This window comes from Sciurus carolinensis, chromosome 6, assembly GCF_902686445.1.
Source record: "Sciurus carolinensis chromosome 6, mSciCar1.2, whole genome shotgun sequence".
Classification (NCBI taxonomy): Eukaryota; Metazoa; Chordata; class Mammalia; order Rodentia; family Sciuridae; genus Sciurus; species Sciurus carolinensis.
Window position 1 is genome coordinate 27623145 of NC_062218.1, and position 19173 is coordinate 27642317.

At 41.4% G+C, this 19173-nt stretch overlaps 1 protein-coding gene across 10 annotated transcripts in view; it reads left to right on the forward strand.

Annotated features, from left to right (window-relative positions):
- Pdzd2 (PDZ domain containing 2) overlaps positions 1 to 19173 on the forward strand; it is a 362396-nt gene that overhangs the window by 251644 nt on the left and 91579 nt on the right. For all 10 annotated transcript variants that reach the window (XM_047555256.1, XM_047555263.1, XM_047555261.1 and 7 more), the window contains one exon: positions 11869 to 12370. In XM_047555256.1, the coding sequence (XP_047411212.1) occupies positions 11869 to 12370 (502 nt within the window). The remainder of the gene's footprint in view (positions 1 to 11868; positions 12371 to 19173) is intronic.

Sequence of the window (19173 nt, forward strand, 5' to 3'; positions counted from 1 at the left end):
TATCAGAAGGTACAGGCTTTATCCAAACCTGGTATAATGAACAATAGGATGAGCCTTTGCCTTGAATCCCAAGGTCACCTCCAAGCTTTGTGTGCAATCAGATAAAGATTTGAATCGTAGTTCCACCCTAACCAGTTTTATGAACTTTGGCATCTCTGAAACATGGATCATAATGTCTACTTTAATTGGGCTGTTTGGGGTTGAAATGAGATATGTGCATGCACTTAACAAAATATTTAGCATATAGTTACAACTTAATCAGTATCAGTACCCATCCCCCTTGTCTATTATAAAATTCACATTCATTTGGGGTACTTCTATAAACTCGCCATTAAAAGGAAACTCTCCAGTTTCAGTGTTTGTGCTTACACATCAATTATTATTTTTTTTAATTTTTAATGCTTCATCTGCAGTCATATAAAATTTCTAATAGAGAAATGAAAATGCTTCTGCATTTTCCTAAGAACTAAGAACTAGGGGGCTCAGAGAATTCGAAGATATTCAACCATGGCACAGTTACAACTGGTCAACAGACACAGGAAGAGTGCCCAGATTGGCAGCCAAAATTTAAAAAGTTGTTCTGTCCACATTTCTGAAGTCTTGCTTTATCTGCTTTTCTAGGCTAGTGTTGTATTGATTTGGCTTCCTAATAATGAAATTCCTCTAAACCAAAAAAGAGGCATTCCTAAAGAATCGTGAAGAGGGACAAATAATTGGGAAAATATCCAACATTTTCTCCAACTTCTACATTGCACCCTTTCCTGGGGGTGGAGGGTTACAGAACTTATTCTGCATGAACTGTAGCAGGTTATGAGACCCCTCCAGCCCAGCCATACCTGCCAAAGAAGAAAGAAAGAAAGAAAGAAGTCAGATTTTTAAAAATTCCTCAGTAGAATAATATAGTACATGACATTAGCCAGAACATATTGCTGGGGAGATTCATCTTGCCATTTCTTCAGTGTCTTTTCTCTGCCGATTTCAAAACACTAAGAGCAATTTGGAAAAGAGGACCACTATTTTGATGGAAGCTGTTTTGACATAAGTGAAACCAGGCTTGGCGCAAGGCGGGGGCAGGATCCAGCCAAGCCAATGGAACGGACCCTGGAAGAATTGAGGCGAGCTGGGGAAATTGTTTCAAGATGGAGCTGGATCCACTTGAAAGGGCGGGAAACTGGAGGGTACAGACATTCCGTCAATGTCTGAGTGAGTGTGTGAGAAGCATCCTGCGCCTCCTGAGATTCATGGACCCACAGGAGTCTCCCTTCTTGTAGCATCACCCCTACAAGAGGGGGTGGCCCACTCCTTTTGAATGGTGCACTGTGTCAGGATCAGGATTCCCCACAGGTTGTGAACCTTTGGCTGCTTGAGGAAAGGGAGACCGGAAGGGAGACCAAAAGGGAGAGTGTATGTTCTAACTCTCCTAGCTTCTAGCAGCTTCCTCGTGGGGAAACTTGGGAGATGCAGCCAGGGCAATGTGGAATTCAGTCCTTGGGTTGTCTTGAGCACATTGTTTAGGGCTTGATGCCCCTAAATCTGGATACACAATCTGGCTTCTTATCCTTGACCGTTGACAGTTGTCTCTTGCAAGGCAGGCCAAGGGCAACAACATAGGTGAGACAACACAGGAATTGCTGCCAGCTAAGGTCATGTCATAGATCAGAATCAAACTTTCTCCAGTACCCTGACTCATTACTCTCAACTTGTGTTTCCCTGTCCAAATTTTTATAATAAAATTAATTAAATCCACACATTTTTATAACAAAGAGAACATACTCATTTATTCACTTTTTTTCTCTTAATAACAGATGAGGGAGAAGAGAGAATTGTTGATAAGCCCCAAAATTCAACAGCTCCCTTTTGCCACAGAAGTCTTTCTGGAAACATACAAGGTTTTGTAGGAGCTGATCTCTGTTGCCTCTCCTATCTCATCTGTTTCTTCCTCACTCCTTTCTATCCACAAATCCCTCCTTGCTGTTTCTCCAACACTCTAAGCATGCTTTCAATTGACCTGGTGGGCACTGGCTATTCCCTATGTCTGGAAAATTCTTCTCCCAGGCACTGGATGGCCAACTCTTCAACCTTATTCAAGTCTTTGCTCAATGGAGTTCTCCCAATGGGACTCACTTAACCACAGAATATAAAATTCATCCTGGCCTTTCCAACCCTTAGCATACTTAAGCTGCTTTTTCATGCTGTCTTCTATTTTCCATAGCACGTCTCACCTTCTAACATACTATATAGTTGGACACACATTTCAATAGGTCTATTATTTGTTATTTGTTTACCTGCTAGATAGTAAGCTCCACAAAAACAGGAATCTTTATTTTATTCAATGCTCTACTCCCAGGTACCTAGAAGCATGCCTGGCACATAGGAAATAACTATTTAATGATTGAATGAACCAATGAGTAAGTCTAGAATGAGTAAGTAGTAATTTTATAAATGGAAAAAGAAATAGCTCTGGGTACAAGAAGAAAAAAAAGTAAAAAGCATTCACAGGTGCATTGTCTGATGCTCATCAATTCCCTGATGAGGTGAGATTGATTCCTTCGTGTACAGCAAATTCTGACTTTATGGCATTTCAGTAAAATCTGCCCCAACCTTCTAAACTAGGAAAATATGAACAGTATCAACAGGATCAGTTGGCAGAGCTATGTGACTGCAGTTCTAATTTGATTCCATACAGATCACAGGCTGGCCCCATATGATTATAAGAAACACTGACCTGCTCATAGTTATCTAATAATAAAATGCAATCCATTGCAACTAGAAGCCTAGAGATTCTCTGTAGGGTCAGTATCTCCATAGTATATTTTAGAAGATCAGTTCTTGTTGTCGAGTAGGAATATTCTATTTATTTCTGCTTGTGAATTTCTATTTCCACCAGGTATATAAGTTCTTTAGAAAACTTTTATTGATTCATGCAGAAATGAGGTGCATGAAAACCTTTGAGGAAAACAATCTTTATGTAAGCCTACTGATAGATGATAGAAAGGACCATACTTCTGTTTCCTTCCTGTGAAGTTTTATTGGTATTGTAAATGTGCGATGCAGTCTAGTGTTAAATTTGCCATAAGGGCTGTGAATTGAAGTCAACCTTGTTAGTTTGAGATGTGAGCTTTCAAGATAAATATGAAAATCAGTGACACTTTGTTGTATGGAAATCAAAATAATTGATCCTGTGATTTAGCTACTTTTTATCTAGTGTTTCTCTGTGGTGTCCCCACCTCTACCCTTTTATGTCCAGAAGCTCTTAGCAGGAAATAGAAAGAGAACCAGCTCTGCTTCAGCACAGAACAGCCATCACAGCTAGTAGCCCAGTGGTTACAGGAGACAGGGCTTAAGCAGGAAAAGGACAGAAGGTATTTGTTCAATGCTGAAAGACACAAATATAGCCATCATCTTAGAGGCTGACACCCTGAATTTAATCAGAGAGTTGTGGACTCACAAGACAAAATATCTACCTTCTTCCTTACTCTCCTTGGTATAATTCTACCCCTCTTTGACTCTAAAAGAAAACTTTATGCCAACATTGGCATGGTTCAAGATGCATCTTGATTTACATTTGTAGTTACTGGCATCAAGAATAACACTTAAAACTCCTTTTTTAAGTTTGATATTGGAGAACAAGACCAATTTTAAACTGAGTTATTCCGTGTATTATCCTACTATATGTCAAGAGCTATGATTTTACACTACTGCTAAGCTACCAGGTTAGCCTGCTATTATTTCATGGACACTGTCAGAGATATGAAACTCTTGGATCAGAGATGAAAAATAATTCATTATTCTCAGAAAAAAAAAGCAGTACTGTCATCTCCCCCTTTATGCTCAGTCTCATTTTCTGAAGTTTCACTTACCCACAGTCAACATCAGACTGAGACTATTAAGTGGGAAAAAATCCAGAAATAAATAATTCATACATTTTAAATTGCACTCAATTCTGAGTGACATGATGAAATCAGGCACCATCCCACTCTGCCTCTCCCGAGACGTGAATCATCCCTTTATCTGGTGTAGCCATGTTGTATATACTACCCACTTGTTGCTTGTTAACCATCTTGGTTTTTAGATGATCTATTGTGGTATAGTAGTAATTGTTTCAAGGAACCCCTATTTTACTTAATAATGGTCCCCAAGCATCAGAGTAGTGATGCTGGAATTTCCTTTAAGTGAAAAAGTGAATATGTATATGTAGGTAAAAAACAGAGTATTTATTCATTACCATCCTTTAATCATACATTCACTGGGGTTCTTGGAACGTAGCCACCCTGGATGATAGGAGACCACTATGGTCAGAGTATTAGCACCAGTTCCTAAGTCCTCATTCCTTGAGGATAACATGGACCTCTGTCCTGGTGTACAGATAGGTATGATTTACATTTCACTGCTAAACTATGGCAATGGTTACCGGTCTGATAATTTAGTAGTTTGAGTTTTGAATGGCTAAGATTGTATCATAGATCAGAACCAAAATTTCTCTAAATACTCTGATTCATTACTCTCAACTTGTGTTCCCCTATCCAAATTTTATGATAAAATTAATTAAATCCATACATTCCATAACAAAGAGAACATACTCATTTATTCATTTTCCCTTCTCAATTCCAGATAAGAGAAAGAAGGAAAGAGTTGGTGAGCCTGACCATTTATGCTCAATAGAAGAAGTGAGGTCATGGAAATTGGCTTCCTCAATCTGTTCATTCAACTCATACTTGGAATACAGTGTTGTAGTCATGTTGACTTCTAAGTCTAGGCTGAGACCTACTTTCAGAACCTCTTGGTGCCTGAACCCATCTTCCTGTACCTAGTCAAGACTTTCTCCCTTTCCAGAACAGCAAATCAGTAGATTGATTTCACTTCAGAGAGGGGTTTAGGAGCACATCAAGGATTGTCACTCTTGTCAGCACAATATTTAGGAAAAAAAAATCCACCTTCAGAGTTCCCCAAGGAGAATATGACTCTTATTAGGGAAAGTCATGGAATCTGTGAGGACTATCTCCAAATTGCTGGGAGGCAGTGCCTGAGAGAGACTGACCTCAGGCAACCAGATCCCATCTCCTTTTAGGAAGATGTCCAACCTTGCCTCCCTCTGTTTCCCAACCAAGCCTTCACTAGGAAATTAGTCTCTATATATTTAACACTTCTTTTCAACCCATTGTTCTTTGGGAACCTACAGATTCACAGTCCTCTGGAGTCATTAGGCCTAGCAGCTTTTCAAACAGCTTTTCAGCTTATCATTACTTAATACGGGAGAAAAAATCATGGGGAGGAATAATTGACCTCATTGGTCCTGCGTGTTAGAGAGGGCAGCTCTTGGTCCTGTTCTATAAAACTCCTACCCTGTCATGATAACTCATCTATAAACACCCTCCTGCAGTCAGTGTTTATTCTCTGGTTATCTGGACTAAAGGCCTGACCTACTCAAATGAAGTATGAGTGTCTGCTTTGGTGAAAAGTCTGAGTTCCAGAATGATTTTATGTGTTCTTGAGTTATACAGTATTTTTATGGCATTATGTTGCAGGCCAGTGCCCAGGGTGGCAATTCAAGTTGCTTTGAATCCCACACACATATACACCCCTGGTTCAGCTTGGCAGCACCCCTCTGCGAGGTTATACTGTGAGCCAGTCGTCAGCAGTGGTTGGCTGAATGCCCAAGATCATCTTCAGAGGCACCTGGAAACTGTTCCTTCCAAGGATTTTGGCAGAACCATCAAAATATCAAAATTGTACAGCTGCCTCAAGCCCTGTTTTGATAGAATCAGGACATAGATAAGTGATGTGTGTCTTTGGCTTTCTAATATCTTTCTGCATTCGCCCTCTCTTATCTTCTATTTCCTTGCTTTTATTGTTCTTCAGACTCAGATATCTTTATCCTTCCAGCTTCTCCAGACATCCAGCCTTACCTGCCAACTCCTTCCTAATCCTTCCAAGCCTAGAGGATGCAGACTCCAGAATTACAACAGTAGCAAGGAACAGAAGAGAAACTCCAAACTTTCCTTCAGATAAGGCTTTTTGGGGCTGGGAGAGGGAGGAGATGAGTTCAGAAAAGGCCAAGGGAAATAAAGAACTACACCTAGTTTCAAATGAAAGGTTCTAGAATAATATGTTGGTCTTTCTTCATCTTAAGGCCATCTTAGGAAGGTTAAAATCAACTAAATTTTAATTGAATTAATAATGTCACTTGCCAGAGGACAATCTCAAATTTTGGAGGAAAAAAAAATTAGCTGGGTTCTGTGGCACACACCTGTATAGTCCCAGCTACTTAGAAGGACAGTACAGGAGGATTGCAAGTTGGAAGCCAGCCTGGGCAACTTAGCAAAAGCTCTCAAAACATTTTTTTTTTTTTTTAATTTTAAAAGGGATAGAATTTTAGCTCAGTGGTAGGAGAGCCCCACTAGATTTAATTCCTAATACTCTCAACACCGACACAAATTCTACAATGGAGAAGCTTTAAAAAAGCTAATTGTTTTTATAAAAAGGAAACCTCCTATTTTTCTAAATCATGATTTGGAAAATTATCATCTTTTCCAAGTACTCTGTTATGCTTTGAGTGTGGTTTTTCCCCACCAAACCTTGTGTTGAGATGGTGTCCCCCATCAACAGTGTGGAGAGATGGGCCTAATAGGAGGACATTTGGGACATGGAGGAGGAGCCCTCCTGAGTGGATTCATGCCTTTTTCATCTGAGTGAGTTCTCATTTTCATGGGACTAGATTTTGTACCTTGAGAGCTGACTGTTATAAAGTGAGTCCACCCTTTGTGTTCTTGCTCTTCCACGGGCACCCACTTTCCCTTCTGTTTTCCACCATGAGATAAAGCAGCGCAAGGTCCTCACCAGATGTGGTCACCCAATCTTGGGCTTCCCAGCTTCTTGAACCATGAACCAAAATGAGCCTCTTTTCTTTATAAATTTCCCAGTCTCATATATCCTGTTCTAGCAACAGAATACCAACTGTGACATACTGACTTTATAATTTAATGTAAAGATTCTAATACTGAATAAGAATTCTGAATAGGAAAAAAATGGGACTTGGGTATATAACTAGCCAGATGGTACTGGAAAAGTTAGGTAAATAATTTGAATGCAGAGAGATACAGATTATGAGGCAAATAGGTTTAAAGTAATGTGAATAATTCTAAGAAAATTACTCTACACAAAAATCTCTTTCTCTCCATTTTCCTATAGTGTCCATAATTCATTCATTACCCTTTGTCTTTGGAATGACCTCAGAAAATTCCAATCCAGGAAGGAATAAAATAACTTGTCATGCAGTTCCTTTAAGGTGTCGGGACCTTATTTATTGCTAGGAAGCTAGGAGAAGAGAGGGAGATGGTACTGAACTAAAGATAAACTCTTCTTGGCTCTGTGGGTTTGCCAAGTATGAACCCTGTAGAAGTACAATATTGTCTCAGTCATAGACACCTTCAAAGATTTTTGGCACTCCCATGAGTATACATATTTAAAATCTTGTACTCCAAGTCAATCATCCAGGCTTTCTGGTACCAAAGAAAATTTCTCTGCAAATAATACATCAAATTGTTCAGGTTTTTTTTTTTTTTTTTGTATAAAAGGCAGATTTCAAAAATCAATTATAAATTAATTGATTCTGTACTAAATCCTTTTCCATTTGATGGTAAGTATCCAAGAGACCTGTATTAGTCAGCTTTCTGTTGCTGTAACAAATGCCTGAGATAATCAACTTAAAAAGAGGAAACGTTTATTTTGGATCAGATTTTCATCCATGGTTGCCTGGCACCATTGCCTTTGGGCCTGTGGCAACACACGACATCATGGCAGGAACTTGCAGTAAAGAAAGTTCAGTCACCTCATGGGGCAGGGAAGCAAGAAGAGAGAAAGGACAGGGTGGAGTCCCAACATGCCCTTCAAGGGCATGCCCCCAATGACCTAACTTCCTTCCACTGGGCCCAACCTCCTAAGGGTTCTAACCGCTCCCAGTAGTGCCACAGGCTGGTGACCAAGTCTTTAGCACATAGGCCTTTGGGGAACACTTATCCAAGCACAGCCTAGGACAACAAAATAGAATGGACATTTTGGTTTCATTTGTGTTTTGTCCTTATCACTTCATCAGTCCCATTGGGGTGACATGCTCCTCTTATCCCCAGAACTCTGCCTAAGAAACTTGCATTCACAATTATTAGAATGTGAACACAACATGGAGATGACCTATAAAACACCTCGCTTTATAGATGAGGAAACCAAAGCACAGGGGTGAGAACAACAGAGAGCAGACTCACACAGCAGGAATAGTATGGGCTTTGGAATTGCATAGAATTAGACCTGCCGTTTAGTAACTCTGTGCACTTGGGACAAGTTAATTCATAATTCTAAGCTGCAGTCTCTTCTAAGATGGTTCTTAGGGAACCGTCCATCAAGCACCTACTCAAAGAATGAACTCAAAACTTGCCACTTTTTAAAAACCAAGACATAATTCTTGCCATGGTTTGAATAAGTGTCCCTCAAAGGCCCTGCATTAAAGCTCTGGTCCTTAGACTGTGGCACTACTGGAAGGTGGCAGAACCTTTAAGAAGTTTGGAAATGGGCGGGAGGTCTTCTGGCCATTGGGCGCGTGCCCTTGAATAAGCTATTGAGACTCCAGCCCCTTCCTCCTCTCTCTTTGGTGTCCTATTCATGAGGTGAATGGTTTTGCCACACACTGCCACCATGATGTGTGGTCTCACCACAGGCCCAAAACCATCAGGTGGTCGAAACCTCCAAACCTGTGAGCCAAAATAAACCTCTTCTCTTCATAAGCTGATTATCTCAGGCATTTGTGAGAGTAACTGAAAGCGAACACTATTTCTATAACATAAAATTCACTATATTAAAGTGTTCAACTCAGTAAGTTTTAGAATAAGTACTGTTAAGCAACCTTCACCAATGTGTAATTCCAGAACATTTCCATCCCCACCGCCAAATTATCTACCTATTAGCAGTTAGTCCCAATCCTCCTCTCCCCTAGCTCCTGAAATCACTCCTCTTTCAGTCTTCATGCATTTACCTATTCTGGATTTATTATGTAAAGAAATCATGTAACATGTGGCCTTCTGTGGTCTGACTCCTTTCACTTAGCATAATGTTTCTAAGTCTCTCCTATGTCATAGCTTATAATTCATTTCTTTTTATTACCAAGTAATATGCCACAATTTATTTATTCATTCATCAGTTGGGGGAAATGCTGTATATTTGCCATTCTTTTAAATGATTGGGCCAAAGCCAGGATGACAGTTCAGGTATCCAACTCTTCACCTGCTCCTGTTTTTACTACCCCAGCCAGTTTTTCATAACAACTGAACATGTGTATTGTTTTAAATGGCAGTGATCAGCACAGAGAAACCCTCACAACCTGGCTACCTAATTTTAGGGTTTTATACCTTTACAAGAGTTTTTTCCAGTCAGAGAAAAAACACACACAATCCAAAGAAATGAAATCTAAACATTTAGGGCAATTGTGCTGAGAACCAGGTTTAATTGGTATGTTCTAGCCTCTAATGGTTGATCTTCATGCCTACTCATCCTCCCGCCTTTTACAGAATCACCTGAGATCTGCACAGTGTCTTTTGTCTTCTTGTTTTTATGTGTGGCTTCACTACCATGGTTTATAGCTCAGGATCAAAGAAAGTTTTTATTAGGTTTAGTTGATGTTTGAAGAACTTTCTCTCTTGTTAATTTTACTCCATGACAAAAATTGAGAAATATCCTCTTCTTTAGTCAGTCACTGTCATTACACTAATCCGACCATTAGGCATGGGGAATATGTGCCTTTGGGCCAGAATCCAGGGCATTTCAAACCCAGCTGTCACCTCTTATCCCCCTCCCGTTGCCTACTACCTGAGGGAAACTCATGGGGAGATGAGAGAGGACCTCCATGACCTGGCCTGTTTCCCACATGCTGACTGCCCCAGCTCTCAGATCTGATTTTCCCTGGTGACAAGATCACAGAAGAGCATCTTAATGTCTGTTTACCTGCAGTCCTCATTTCTTTAGCATCAGTATCGTGCCTGGGGGCTGGGGAGCAGCTGGCCTGCTTCCCTTGCCTGTCTCTCACTTACTGAAGATTCAGGCCTTCTCTTTGTAGGCGTAGGAAGACTAGAAGCAGGTCCAAACTGTGACGGATTTGGAGGATTTGGTTATTGACACTCTTTGTTTGGAAACCAGTGAGATTCCAGTGGTGAAGGCATTTCCCTGGGTTCTGCAAGGATTTGTGCTTCTTGATCTCGCGTGGCATGCGTGGAGGGTCGGGCCCAGCCTAGTTTCCTGACTGGAGCAGGTATTTTCTTTATTGAAGCTTCAGTGATCTGGAATCCTGAATGCAGCTAGTTACTCACTTTATTCAGTGTTCTGTTTTCTTCATCTTCTTTAAGCTCTGGAGCATTATTGCATATCATACTTTCATACATATTTCATTTGTATTTCTTCCTTTTTCTCGATATTTGCCTATCTTCAAATATATTAACAAGCAACTGACGCTGACGCTGTCTTCTCCATGCTGAGTGTTCCTTATTCCCCTGACTCCTCCTGGTTGACACAGTTTCCAGCAGGTTTCTTTGTCTTCTATGTGCTTTTCACTTTGTTCAGGAATTCTCTTAAAGTGATGCTCAGGTTGGGCATGAGAGTCCTTGTGTGCTCTGAACATCCCAAATTAGGACCATACTAAGAAATGAACTTGATACTCAGCATCTGGCTGCTACTGCTAATTTAGCCAGTTGCATCTTAATATTGGTCTGCCCCTACCCAGTACTGTATCTTTTTGGTACACTCGGAAAGGTTCTATTTCTTGCTTATTGAAGAGATAGGCAGCATAGCCCCAGGCCTGCCTTTGGAGGCATAGGAAGACTAGAAGCAGGTCAGATTTGTGAAAGACTTGGTTGTCAACACCCTTTGCTTGGGAACCAATTGCTGTAGGGCAGAAGCTCCTAATGTGCAGTTAATCTTTTTGATCCCAGAAACAAAACTTCATATTTGCCCCAATCCATGGTCTCTGTTCTTTACCCTGGGGACTCATAATATCATTCCTTCAGCAATATAGGATGGAAGTCTAGTTTAATCTCAATGCAAGATGTTCTTGAGGGAGTAGAGAAAAAAATTTTTTTTAATTTTTCATTCACCCCCTTTTTTTTATTAATCATAGATACCTTATTGTGCTAGAGAACATTTGAAGTTTTTAAAAATATTTTTACTGTTAATTGACATATAAGTATATTATGCGTGTCAATTACGTGATGAAATGTGACATTTCAATATATTTTCACATTGTGTAATGATCAAGATAGTGGGCATATCTATCACCATAGACATTTGTCACTCCTGTGTGTTGGGAACATTCAAAAGCTTTTCAACCACCTATTTAGAAATATACAATTAAATGTTGCAACCACAATTATCCTACTATACTATAGAATAAAATAAAGTTATTCCTCCTAAAAGAATTCTATTTTGTTTCAGTGGCCAGGGGTATAGTTCAGTGACAGAGCACTTGCTTATCTTGCCCGTGGCCCTGGGTTCAATCACCAGTACTGAAAAAAAAACTTTATAAAATTTTTTTAATATGTTACGATTGGCTCTGTTGGTAGAAAAACCCTCCTCTGGCTCCTAATGCTAGGGGACTTGAATTAGTACTTTCTAGTTCATGTGGGGTTTTTGTTGTTGTTTATCTGGGGGCTTAGGGATCATTTTATCAAAATTATAGACTTAAAAAGTGAGTTGAGTTCGCGTCGAGCTCTCTAGAAAGCTCAAAAGTACCTCGGTCCATGGGCCAGGTTTTTCATCTCCAGGTCCTGCAAAGGCCGGTCCACACCGCATGTTAAGAAGGGTCGGGCGGCTCTAACGGCACCTCTGTTTTTGCAGCTACCTGGCTGAGCAGTGCTGGAATGGCGGCTTCATCTACCTGATCATGCTGCGGCGCTTCAAGCACAAAGCCCACTCTACTTATAATGGCAACGGTGGCAACGGCTCTGAACCAGGAGAGACACCGACCTTGGAGCTGGGTGACCGAAATTCAAAAAAGGGGAAAAGAGCAAGAAAGTTTGGGGTCATTTCCAGACCTCCCCCCAGCAAGGCCCCCGAGGAATCCAGGAGCGGCGCCAGCTGCGAGTTGGCCGATGACCCCAGCACTGAGCTGGAGAACGGCGCCGACCCTGAACTTGGAAACGGGCATGCCGATGAGCTAGAAAACGGCCCACATTCTCTCGGCGAGGTGGCTGGACCCCATCTCGAAAGAGCAGAAGTGGACAGAGGAACAGAGAACACAACTCCAAAGACAGATGCTCCTCTGACCACAGGCAATGACAAACGCCGCTTCTCAAAAGCCGGGAAGACCGACTTCCAGTCAAGTGATTGCCTGGCTCGGGTAAGGTTCAGTTTGGTTGTAGAACCTAAATTTTAAAAAAATGTTTTGTTTTGTTTCTTTTCAGTTGCTTTTAAAGTACAGAAAATATGTCTAAGATGACCTTGCACTTGGAAACCAACACATTTATCAAGATAAATGATCAGAGCACATAACAACAGCAACAAAGAAAAGGTTCAAGTCGTTTTATCCCACTTAAATAAAGAGCTAGTCAAGTGATCATAAGTGGAAAATTCAAGTCTTCTCTGGTAAAATGTGAGTCTTGAGCTGCATCATTATTTATCACTACTGTCACAGTGAAATTGCTACTCCAGGGCCAAGAATTCCTGGTGGTAGCTGAGAACACAAACATCCCATCTTCAATCTTACACAGGAAGGGTAGCCAACAAGAAGGGAAGCAGCTGCCTTTATTTTTAACAATTCAGAACCAGTGGTATTTTCATGGGATCATGCATTGATAAATTCCAGTAAAACTGGAAGTTTGACAGAAATCTCTGATATTGTGATATTCATCTGTGATGGTCAAGGTTGGTCTTCCCTTAAAGCAGAACAGTTGTGAATATTGCAACAGGTGATAGGTGAGCCTCTCACCTTGATTGTCTCCATCTTAACCAACATTGTTTCATAGCAATTACATTTCCCTAGAGTAAAGATGTCAGTCCCAAGAATCCTCTAGCCGATGTTTCGATGGGTCCTAAATGAAGCAATAGCTTCCTAGGTGGGTGCTGGTTGGTGTCTTCTTTACTCAGGAGACAACTTCTAGAGATAGAAAAGTTGGAAGGATAAAAAATGGACATAGAAGAATCATGTTCAGTTTTGCATTAAGAAAGTGATACCCTGGGAGTAAAAATACTTTCTCAAAAGGCTGTTTGATGCAATTATTTCTATAATTTCAGCCCATCTATATGACAGATTGAATCAAAATAATGCCTCTCTCAAGGGATAATTTTCCTTCATTTGAGGAGCTGGATGATCCTCATATAAAACCAGAGAAGGCATTATTTATGGATGGGATCGTAAGCAAATGAGAAGAAAAATGACATCTTTATCAGTGATTTTTCTACCAATTTTATGGGACTCCCCCCCCCAAATAAAATCAATGAAAATATTATGTGTTCCTTCTCAGGGAGTACTCGATCTTATATGTTTTTTCTCATAATGATTGGATTGCAAATACACAGAAAGTCTAAGGTGAAAAATAGAAAGTAGGGAGTGTTCCTTACCTAATCATTTTGAAGGTTTGGGCCCCAAAGAGGTCAAATCTCACATGGTCCAAAGAACAGGCTTTGATTTGGCCTAGGACACATGGAAGTAGTTTGGAATGATTGTAAAAGAAAAAATTAAAAATACCACCAAACTTTTAAAAGTACCTATCCTCTGCTCATCTTAATTAAAAATAATATCAGAATTGAATTTCTAGATTTGGCTGTCTGAAGATTACATACATGTCAGAGTTCCTTTGCCTGATTTTTAAATTTTTTTTATTATTAGTTATACATGACAGTAGAATGTATTTTGACATATTTTACATACATGAAGTATAACTTCCCATTCCTGTGGTTGTACCTGGTATGGAGTTATGCTGGTCATGTATTCATATATGAACCCAGGAAAGAAATGTCCAGTTCATTCTACTGTCTTTCCTATTCTCATCCCCCACCCTTCCCTTCATTCCTTTTTGTCTAATCTAAAATACTTCTGTGGGGGTCCTCTCTGCCACATCCTGCGTGGAGGAGAAAAGTGTTAACTGCCGGAGGAATATTGGCAGTTTTTCTATCTATTACTCAAAAAACTTATCTACTCAATAAACACACAAAAGCCAATACTCTTTTTATATGAGAGGGAGTGTGACGGGTCTGGCCATACCTGCTGCGGCCTCTTACAACAACAACTCGCCCAACTCTCCTTTATTTATGATATACAGGTAAAGGGGGCGAGGACTGGGAGGAGCTTCTTCTGTGATGGACAGGATAGGATGGAGTTAGGGAAGCCATTCTCTTGGGGGAAAATTCCAGAAGGAGACAGGGAACCACTCCCATGCAGTACCACATACTTCCCTGCAGTTCCTAGAAGTCAGGCCTCTGCATCCCATGGCTCAACCTAGTCTGATTCTGCTAAATAAGGACAACTTCCCACATACTTCTAGTCTCTTGACCCCCTTATTGTGTGTTAGCATCCACATATCAGAATATTTGAGCTTTTTTTTTTTTTTTGGCTTATTTCACTTAACATGATGTCTCCATTTACCAGCAGATGCCAATAATTTCATTTTTCTTTACATGTTTGCCTGAGTTTTGTGCTCGAGGTCAAATGACCCAGAAGGTATAAATGAAAGGGTGAAAAATGTCCAAGATTTGAGCCACATTCCTATAGAAAGGAGAGTCTGGCCATTTGGAACTTGCATTCTTTGTACCTGTCCATATACCATAAACTGAATATCGGCCCTGGGTTAGACTTTTGGTCTTGGTAGGTAGGAATGCCCACACTCCTTCTCAGGTGCCCATGTTTTAGCACAGTTTTCAGCCCCAAAAGTGTCTTCATTAGACCCCTTTGCTCAGGATTGATGGAGTTAGCAAAGAGCTCTTCACAGCCTTCTCCATGTCCTCGTGGCACCCAAATTGGAACCAGTCTCCCTTCATAAAAGATTGCTTTGGTCCCTGGACTGGAGTGGATTTTTATTTTTACTCTAGGATAGTTGAGATCAAGGTCATGCTAAAATGGAATTTCCAGGAAAACAAATTAGCTATTTACCTCTTAAGTCTTTGGGGGGAAAAATTCCATTCCATTTGAAAAATGGGAGATTAAATGTGTCAGCATTGTTCCGTTTCTGCATTATTAATGATTTAATATATCTACAAAGACTTAATAAATTACAGAAAAGGCCTATAGTGCTCATTCAGACCAATTTTGTTTGCCAGGTACTTCTTTTTCATAGACTTATTTTTTCTAAGAAAATATTCCATTAAAATAAATCCCGTCTTTGTTTTCCTGGTCTATTCTCTCTTCACAGAGCAATTTAGGGAACATATTTCCTTTTAACAAATATTTTCTTTTGTAAAAATGGTACGTTTGCGTAAAATATTAACACACAGTGATACATGTACAAGCAGATTAATTTATGAAAATACAAAAGTTGGGTCCAGCTTCTCAAACATAAGGATTTCCTAGGACATCGACCAGCAATTTTAGAAATGAACTCAAAGTTCCTTACCTCCTTTTTAGCAAAGATCATTCATTATTCAAGATGACAGATTTCTCAAGTCTGTTTACATAGGAGGTGTATTTTTATAGTGCTGTGTGCTGAAAATGTATACAACCAAACAGTCTCATCATAACGAAAGGGAAAAAACCCACTATTTGCCAGGCAAGTTTATTCTTGACTGACAGATGTGTGTCTGGGGTACATTTGAGACCTTACCCAGAAAGCATAATCACCCTGTAGAGTAGCAGACCTTTCTGCTATGTCTGCTCCGTAGGTGCTTCGTCAGAGACCTCGGGCAGACTGCAGGTTGGAAAGCTAGAAAGGCAAATCACACTCAGAACATCCTCTAGTTGTTTGCATCAAACAGGCAGCGTGAGGATGATCCTCTTCTAGGAAGTCTTCAGGGTCACTCTGTGATCTTACATTGTCCTGCCTGGTCATATTCCCTAAGTCCACATCTGAGCTTTCACTTGTCTCCAGAACCTACAAGCTTTATGCCAACTGCCTACAGGATGTGTCCACCTTAAATGTTCCACGTCATGCCTTAAGTTCAAAGCATCCACTTTCTGCACCATCAAACCCATCCGGATGTTCCAGGTCTCACCATCCACAAAGTTGCCCAAGCCAGAACCACATGAAATTCAACTGGAGTGACCTTGTTTGTTCAGGTTTTTCCACAGTTTGTCACTGAATCTCCTGGGAAAGCCTTCCTGGTCATCCTGGAGTCCTCTGAAACCCTGCCCTTTCCCTTATACCACATCCAGTCTGTCACCAAGTCTGTCAACTCTAGTTCCCCTTAAGATTGTGTAGCTCTGGCCACTGCTCTTCCCCACTCCCAGGCTGCTGGGTCAAGGCTGCGCTGCCTTCATTGCTCACCTAGGAGGTTCAGTAGAATCCTGCCACCTCACTGCCCCACTCCCTCCCTTTCATCTACTGTCCCCCTGCAGCCAGAGGGACAATTCCAAAGAGCCGGTCTCATGACTCTTGCTCAGGCACACATACACACATACACTGTAGCTTAAACCCTTTGGGTAAGTCCACTTTCCCTTCAGGATAACGTCCAGACACCTTGGCATGTCATCAGAGACCCTTCCTTGTCTGATCCCTGCTCAACTAAAGGATATGATAAAGGATGTAGCTACACAGTTGGCTGAAGAGGTACACAGATGAGGTCCACAAGGGTGCCCAGCACAGGAGCTTCTATATCTGCAGAGGAGGCCCCCCTTCTGGCACATGGATGCGTTACCCAACCCAGAAGCTCTCCAAACCCCACACTTGAGGAATTTTTATGGAAGCTTCACCACATTGGTGCCATCCACTCTTCAACTCCAGTCCTTTCTTCCTCCCTAGAGGATGGGGGCCAGGCTGAAATTTCATCCTCCTCATGACTTGGTCCTTCTGATGGCCAGTGCCTATCCTAAAGCTGTCCAGGATATTCAGTTTCTCACTGGGGGCTTCCTCTCAGGGCAGGGTCCATCAGAGGCTGAGTTCACTTTCGCCACTGACCCCTCGTGGATGCTGCTGTCTCTGCCCAGTCACCCACCCCGCCTCCCCTCTGTAGTTTAGCGTCTCCCTTTCCTGGAAACCAAGCATCAAGGTGCTCTTCCCTGGGAGATCTTTGTGACATTCCTGCCACCTGCTCCATCTTTAGACCCCTCCTCTCTGGGATCCTGAAACCCCCCCTCCCCCGCTGTCTTCATTGGTGCACAAATCCCATGTAATGCAGTTATCATCTGGCTCATTGTGTCCCCAGGAGACTTATGGTTGGGCCTTATTTGTCTGACACGAGTCCCGGCTCAGGGCCTTGCACTTGCAGATGCTCTGTAAATCTTTATTTATGAAACTGCCCACAAGCACTATGCCTAGGAGATAGGACAAGGGGTTCCAGCCTGGTTCTTCCATCCCCACCGTGTGGCGTTTAGGCTGCCATCCCCTTTCTCTGGGTTTCTGTTTTCTCACCTGTAAATTGAGCATGTGGGTCTGATGACTAAGGGACTTCCAACTCTGACATTAAGATCGCACTTTTTTTTCATTTCTTACTGAGCTTTCTAATAAGAAGGGCAAAGTAAACCATGTCAGAGTAGGTTTGCAACAAGAGCCAGAGCATTTACTGCAGTGAAATTCAAGTGGGATGATGTGTCTTCTCACATTTGGGACAAAGATGCTGTTGTAAAATGTTATTTTTGGTTCCAACAGAAATGAGATCATTTAAATGCTGTAAGACAACTCCCTTTAATGTTCGGCCCCTATTTTAGTAAATAAATCCCTGCATTGGCTTCAGTGATGTGATGCACGTGTAAACTGACACAGTAATTGGCAGTGTGCCGGAGAGGTGGCACTGACAACGTAGTTCAGAAGTCCACAGCATCCCGATTTTCGTGGTTTGGCTTTTTCTCAATAGGCTGACAAAGTCCCATTGCCCTTTAAACCAACGTAAGAGAAAACAAGTGCCCAAACCATCTGTCTAGACATGGTCTATTTCAGAACTCAGTTGTCTCTACAACTGGATCGGTGTTCACACATTGAATATTGGCAAACACACAGGTCTCACATCTGGTTGAGCCTCTTAGTCTCAATTATCCAAAGAATCATAAGATTAGTGGATAAATGTTCTTTTTTTGTTTATTCCATCATATTTGTGCAATATTGTTATTATGTGAGGGACTCTGTTCTAGAGGGCAGAGAGTTTTCAGTTTTACTGATAACTAGCTTTCTTATCAGTTACACTGATAACAGAGAAGCTTGTGTTGACTTCTTCAAACATTCCCCTTAAAATTTCTACTTTCAGTTATGGGAAGAAAATCCTGCTATTGAATGAAAGTGAAAATCTGGTTTCACTGCTAAATGAGGTAGACAAGGTTCCCTGTCCCATGGTATTTATACCATAGAAGGGACTGTCAACAACACATATGCAAACAAATCAGGATGTCCAAAGGGGACAAGTAGTATGAATGAACTAAACCAGGGTGAAGTGGAAGATGGCTGGGCGTGTCTTTGGTAGAGTTGATATTGGGTGTCAGCAAAGGAGGACCTCCTTACAGAGGCAGTGTTTGAGCTGAGCCTGAGTGTCTGGAGAGGGCAGCCCTGTGAAATCATGGGTCAGAATGTTCCCAGGGAAGAACCCGCAAAGGCAGCAGCCCTAAGACAGGAACAACAAGGGTGCGCGAGGAGCGAAGAAACCAAGTGCCAGGAGATGATTCCAAGAGTGGACAGGGTTGGCTCACAAAGTTCCCATGTGCCATCCCAGAGTCTGGACCTTACTCTCAGGCTGTGGGGAGTCACTTCAGCCATTGGAGCATTTAGGCAGAGCACATCATGTCCTGTGCTTCCTAATCACTCACCTTGGGTATTTAATGGTGAATAGTGCATTACAGGAGGTGAAGAATAAAACGGGAGACCAGATCGGAAGCTGTCCTGGTCACCCAAGCTGAAAATGCTGACGGCTTTGGTAAGGGTGCTTATGGGGAGGATGAGCAGAAGCAGATCTATTTTGGGAATGGAACCTACAGATCTCTCACGTGGCTATGATGTTGGAAATGAAATAGAAGGAATGAAAGATTGCACATGAGCTTTTGGCTTGCATAGCCTCTGGAGCCTGAGTAGA